Source organism: Mesoplodon mirus (assembly GCF_964341445.2).
Source record: "Mesoplodon mirus genome assembly, chromosome: 3".
NCBI classification, from domain to species: Eukaryota; Metazoa; Chordata; class Mammalia; order Artiodactyla; family Ziphiidae; genus Mesoplodon; species Mesoplodon mirus.
In genome coordinates, this window is record NC_138978.1 from 69,671,219 (window position 1) to 69,678,264 (window position 7,046).

General features: G+C 38.5%; 1 protein-coding gene across 1 annotated transcript; it reads left to right on the forward strand.

The window, feature by feature from the left end:
* The first annotated feature begins 5,058 nt into the window (after positions 1-5,058).
* LOC309801457 (histone H3.3A-like) lies at positions 5,059-5,811 on the forward strand. Its single transcript, XM_082616305.1, has one exon. The coding sequence runs from the start codon at positions 5,176-5,178 to the stop codon at positions 5,584-5,586; it is 411 nt and encodes a 136-aa protein (XP_082472431.1). The 5' UTR covers positions 5,059-5,175; the 3' UTR covers positions 5,587-5,811.
* Positions 5,812-7,046: the final 1,235 nt, after the last annotated feature.

A 7,046-nucleotide genomic window follows, 5' to 3' on the forward strand; every position in this document is an offset into this window, starting at 1 on the left:
GAACTAAAGATGAATCAAGCATCGATTAAAAACACAATAAATGAAATGAAAAATACTCTAGATGAGATCAATAGCAGAATAACTGAGGCAGAAGAATGGATAAGTGAGGTGGAAGATAAAATAGTGGAAATAACTGCTGCAGAACAAAATAAAGAAAAAAGAATGAAAAGAACAGAGGACAGTCTCAGAGACCTCTGGGACAACATTAAACACACCAACATTCGAATTATAGGGATTCCAGAAGAAGAAGAGAAAAAGAAAGGGACTGAGAAAATATTTGAATAGATTATAGTTGAAAACTTCCCTAATATGGGAAAGGAAATAGTTAATCAAGTCCAGGAGGCACAGAGAGTCCCATACAGAATAAATCCAAGGAGAAATATGCCAAGACACATATTAATCAAACTGTCAAAAATTAAACACAAAGAAATCATATTAAAAGCAGCAAGGGAAAAAAAACAAATAACACACAAGGGAATCCCCATCAGGATAACAGCTGATCTCTCAGCAGAAACTCTACAAGCCAGAAGGGAGTGGCAGGACATAATTAAAGTGATGAAGGAGAGAAACCTGCAACCAAGATTACTCTACCCAGCAAGGATCTCATTCAGATTTGATGGAGAAATTAAAATGTTTACAGACAAGCAAAAGCTGAGAGAGTTCAGTACCACCAAACCAGCTTTACAACAAATGCTAAAGGAAATTCTCTAGGCAAGAAACACAACAGAAGGAATATACCTACAATAACGAACCCAAAGCAATTAAGGAAATGGGAATAGGAACATACATATCAATAATTACCTTAAATGTAAATGCACTAAATGCTCCCACCAAAAGACACAGATTGGCTGAATGGATACAAAAACAAGTCCCATATATATGCTGTCTACAAGAGACCCACTTCAGACCTAGAGACACATACAGATTGAAAGTAAGGGGATGGAAAAAGATATTCCATGCAAATGGAAACCAAAGGAAAGCTGGGGTAGCAATTCTTATATCAGACAAAATAGACTTTAAAATAAAGACTATTAGAAGAGACAAAGAAGGACACTACATAATGATAAAGGGATCGATCCAAGAAGAAGATATAACAATTGTAAATATTTATGCACCCAACATAGGAGCACCTCAATACATAAGGCAAATACTAACAGCCATAAAAGGGGAAATCGACAGTAACACACTCATAGTAGGGGACTTTAACACCCCACTTTCACCAATGGACAGATCATCCAAAATGAAAATAAATAAGGAAACACAAGCTTTAAATGATACATTAAACAAGATGGACTTAATTGATATTTATAGGACATTCCATCCAAAAACAACAGAATACACATTTTTCTCAAGTGCTCATGGAACATTCTCCAGGATAGATCATATCTTGGGTCACAAATCAAGCCTTGGTAAATTTAAGAAAATTGAAATTGTATCAAGTATCTTTTCCGACCACAGTGCTATGAGACTAGACATCAATTACAGGAAACGATCTGTAAAAAATACAAACACATGGAGGCTAAACAATACACTACTCAATAACGAAGTGATCACTGAAGAAATCAAAGAGGAAATTAAAAAATACCTAGAAACAAATGACAATGGAGACACGATGACCCAAAACCTATGGGACGCAGCAAAAGCAGTTCTAAGAGGGAAGTTTATAGCAATACAATCCCACCTTAAGAAACAGGAAACATCTCGAGCAAACAACCTGAGCCTGAACCTAAAGCAATTAGAGAAAGAAGAACAAAAAACCCCCAAAGCTAGCAGAAGGAAAGAAATCATAAACATCAGATCAGAAATAAATGAAAAAGAAATGAAGGAAACGATAGCAAAGATCAACCAAACTAAAAGCTGGTTCTTTGAGAAGATAAACAAAATTGATAAACCATTAGCCAGACTCATCAAGAAAAAAAGGGAGAAGACTCAAATCAATAGAATTAGAAATGAAAAAGGAGATGTAACACCTGACACTGCAGAAATACAAAAGATCATGAGAGATTACTATAAGCAACTCTATGCCAATAAAATGGACAACCTGGAAGAAATGGACAAATTTTTAGAAATGCACAACCTGCCAAGACTGAATCAGGAAGAAATAGAAAATATGAATAGACCAATCACAAGCACTGAAATTGAAACTGTGATTAAAAATCTTCCAACAAACAAAAGCCCAGGACCAGATGGCTTCACAGGCGAATTCTATCAAACATTTAGAGAAGAGCTAACACCCATCCTTCTCAAATTCTTCCAAGCAATTTCAGAGGAAGGAACACTCCCAAATTCATTCTACGAGGCCACCATCACCTTGATACCAAAACCAGGCAAGGATGTCACAAAGAAAGAAAACTACAGGCCAATATCACTGATGAACATAGATGCAACAATCCTCAACAAAATACTAGCAAACAGAATCCAACAGCACATTAAAAGGATCATACACCATGATCAAGTGGGGTTTATTCCAGGAATGCAAGGATTCTTCAATATACGCAAATCAATCAATGTGATACACCATATTAACAAGTTGAAGGAGAAAAACCATATGATCATCTCAATAGATGCAGAGAAAGCTTTCGAGAAAATTCAACACCCATTTATGTTAAAAACCCTGCAGAAAGTAGGCATAGAGGGAACTTTCCTCAACATAATAAAGGCCATATATGACAAACCCACAGCCAACATTGTCCTCAATGGTGAAAAACTGAAACCATTTCCACTAAGATCAGGAACAAGACAAGGCTGCCCACTCTCACCACTCTTATTCAACCTAGTTTTGGAAGTTTTAGCCACAGCAATCAGAGAAGAAAAGGAAATAAAAGGAATCCAAATTGGAAAAGAAGAAGTAAAGCTGTCACTGTTTGCAGATGACATGATACTATACATAGAGAATCCTAAAGATGCTACCAGAAAACTACTAGAGCTAATCAATGAATTTGGTAAAGTAGCAGGATACAAAATTAATGCACAGAAATCTCTGGCATTCCTGTACACTAATGATGAAAAATCTGAAAATGAAATCAAGAAAACACTCCCATTTACCATTGCAACAAAAAGAATAAAATATCTAGGAATAAACCTACCTAAGGAGACAAAAGACCTGTATGCAGAAAATTATAAGACACTGATGAAAGAAATTAAAGATGATACAAATAGATGGAGAGATATACCATGCTCCTGGATTGGAAGAATCAATATTGTGAAAATGACTCTACTACCCAAAGCAATCTACAGATTCAATGCAATCCCTATCAAACTACCACTGGCATTTTTCACAGAACTAGAACAAAAAATTTTAAAATTTGTTTGGAGAAACAAAAGACCCCGAATAGCCAAAGCAATCTTGAGAACGAAAAACGGAGCTGGAGGAATCAGGCTCCCTGACTTCAGACTATACTACAAAGCTACAGTAAGCAAGACAGTGTGGTACTGGCACAAAAACAGAAAGATAGATCAATGGAACAGGATAGAAAGCCCAGAGATAAACCCACGCACATATGGTCAACTTATCTTTGATAAAGGAGGCAGGAATGTACAGTGGAGAAAGGACAGCCTCTTCAATAAGTGGTGCTGGGAAAACTGGACAGAGACATGTAAAAGTATGAGATTAGATCATTCCCTAACACCATACACAAAAATAAGCTCAAAATGGATTAAAGACCTAAATGTAAGGCCAGAAACTATCAAACTCTTAGAGGAAAATATAGGCAGAACACCCTATGACATAAATCACAGCAAGATCCTTTTGGACCCACCTCCTAGAGAAATGGAAATAAAAACAAAGATAAACAAATGGGACCTAATGAAACTTCAAAGCTTTTGCACAGCAAAGGAAACCATAAACAAGACCAAAAGACAACCCTCAGAATGGGAGAAAATATTTGCAAATGAAGCAACTGACAAAGGATTAATCTCCAAAATTTATAAACAGCTCATGCAGCTCAATAGCAAAAAAACAAACAACCCAATCCAAAAATGGGCAGAAGACTTAAATAGGCATTTCTCCAAAGAAGATATACAGACTGCCAACAAACACATGAAAGAATGCTCAACATCATTAATCATTAGAGAAATGCAAATCAAAACTACAATGAGATATCATCTCACACCAGTCAGAATGGCCATCATCAAGAAATCTAGAAACAATAAATGCTGGAGAGGGTGTGGAGAACAGGGAACACTCTTGCACTGCTGGTGGGAATGTGAATTGGTACAGCCACTATGGAGAACAGTATGGAGGTTCCTTAAAAAACTAAAAATAGAACTACCATATGACCCAGCAATCCCACTACTAGGCATATACCCTGAGAAGACCATAATTCAGAAAGAGACATGTACCAAAATGTTCATTGCAGCTCTATTCACAATAGCCCGGAGCTGGAAACAACCTAAGTAAGTGTCCATCATCAGATGAATGGATAAAGAAGATGTGGCACATATATACAATGGAATATTACTCAGCCTTAAAAAGAAACGAAACTGAGCTATTTGTAATGAGGTGGATAGACCTAGAGTCTGTCATACAGAGTGAAGTAAGTCAGAAAGAGAAAGACAAATACCGTATGCTAACACATATATATGGAATTTTTAAAAAAATGTCATGAAGAACCTAGGGGTAAAACAGTAATAAAGACACAGACCTACTTGAGAATGGACTTGAGGATATGGAGAGGGGGAAGGGTAAGCTGTGACAAACGAAAGAGAGGCATGGACATATATACACTACCAAACGTAAGGTAGATAGATAGTGGGAAGCAGCCGCATAGCACAGGGAGATCAGCTCGGTGCTTTGTGACTGCCTGGAGGGGTGGGATGGGGAGGGTGGGAGGGAGGGAGATGCATGAGGGAAGGGATGTGGGAACAGATGTATATGTATGACTGATTCACTTTGTTATAAAGCAGAAACTAATAAAAAAGATAAAAATAAAAAAAGAAAGAAAGAAAAGAAAAAGTCGTTGGTGTATGCAAATTAGGGTACTATGATCCAGAGACACAGCGTGAAGCGTGGGTATAAAAACGGAGGTATAGGGGGCGCCTGGAACCCAGAGTGGTTTCTTCGTTAGTCGGAGGAGCTTCTTCCGTTAGTTCGGCGACTGCGTCTCTTCACTGGGCAGCGGGAGCGGCGCGGCTGTCGGAGAAGCGGCGTAATACTTAGGCATTGGGTGAAAGAAAATGGCCCGAACCAAGCAGACTGCTTGTAAGTCCACGGGTGGCAAAGCGCCCCGCAAACAGCTGGCCACTAAAGCGGCCAGGAAAAGCGCCCCCTCTACCGGCGGGGTGAAAAAACCTCATCGCTACATACCCGGGACCGTTGCGCTTCGAGAAATCCGTCGTTACCAGAAATCCACCAAGCTTCTGATCGGGAAGCTGCCTTTCCAGAGGTTGGTGAGGGAGATCGCCCAGGATTTCAACACCGACTTGAGGTTCCAGAGTGCCGCCATTGGTTTGCTTCAGGAGGCTAGTGAAGCGTACCTGGTGGGTTTATTTGAAGATACTAATCTGTGTGCCATCCACGCTAAGAAAGTCACCATCACGCCCAAAGACATCCAGTTGGCTCGCCGGATACGGGGAGAGAGAGCTTAAGTGAAGGCAGTTTTTATGGTGTTTTGTAGTAAATTCTGTAAAATAAAAATAATAATAATAATTAAAAAGAAGAAAAAATAAATAAATCAATAAGTAGGACATGAAACCATACTACATACATTCAATATTATTGCTTCAATTCTCATCCTCTTCTCTCAACGCAAAGCATACTTAACAAGATCTGTATCCTTCTTATTAAAAGAGTCTGTAAGAAATGTCTTTAAAATGGTGGTCTAAGACCAGAACTGCACAAGAGACTTGTTAAAATGCAGATTTTTGAGGCAGGGCTGGTCCTGGGAATATGCAATCTGAGGGCCTCAAATAATGCGAAAGTTAGAGAATTGTTGCCCTAAAACATACAGAGGTTGACATTTCAAGCCTCCTTCTTAAGCTTTCTAGTTTTGGGGGTTTTTTTGGCACATTTTTCAAAAAAGGAATCAGTACAATGTAAAGCTAGAATGGTGAATTCAAACCCCAGGCTCCACCTGCTTCTGCTTTCAAAGTGGGATTCACTATATGGAGTAAGGTTTAGATCATTCTGATGTTTCTGCAGGAATCACTCTTCTGGAACTCCTGATTTTATCAAAGTTTTTGTGATTGTTAAATAGTCCTTCTGAATAGAAGGCAAATATCTTTCTTTTGTTAATTCTTTTTTCAAAAGTGGATTACAGTATGTTTTATCCTACTGTGGCCTTAAAAGAAAACTCATCTCAAACCTTTATCTGTTGGAGTACTTTGTACTCTGAAACATAATGAAACATTTGGAACTTTCAAGAACAATCTAGAAATTTCAGCCTTGCAAAAAATTTTTTAATACACTAGGATCTGGATAAACAAATCCTTCTGTCTAGGCTGAGTTAAACCAGATAACTGTCCTAGTGCACTAATCCAGATTTGAAGTAATCTATGGCCCTGTCCCACTTCCATAACCAACAGTCTTGGAGAGGCACACACTACTTTGCCTCAGTAAAGCCATTTTTTCCCACCCTGGGGGGAAGCCATCCTCCTTGGCTATCATCTCAGTTGGTTCACTTATTTTTTAAGAAGTTAAATGATTTGGCTTCTATGTAACTGGAGGGGTTCAATTATCTTAAAAACCTCACTGGCTTCTTATCGGGTATCTTCAACAGTGACACACATGAGGACAAAGAATATTTCTCTGAAGGTCCTCAAGAAGGTGGATCTCTCTTAAAATTACTCAGGCCTCAATACTCAACCTCTCAGCAAGGATAGGTGTCCTTTCTGTAAGAGGAAAAGTCAATAGTCAGCAAATGTTTATTGAGTTAGAGACCTAGGTCTCAAGGAACAAGAATGAATAAGGCTTATGACTTTGCCTGAAGTCATGAGTGGTAGACAACACTTATTTTAGTGGCTGTGATACAACATGATGGCCCCATTAGTAGGTGTCGAGCAAGGAGCTGTAGGAGCCCCATGCAGGAAATGATTAGTCTGCCTGAGAG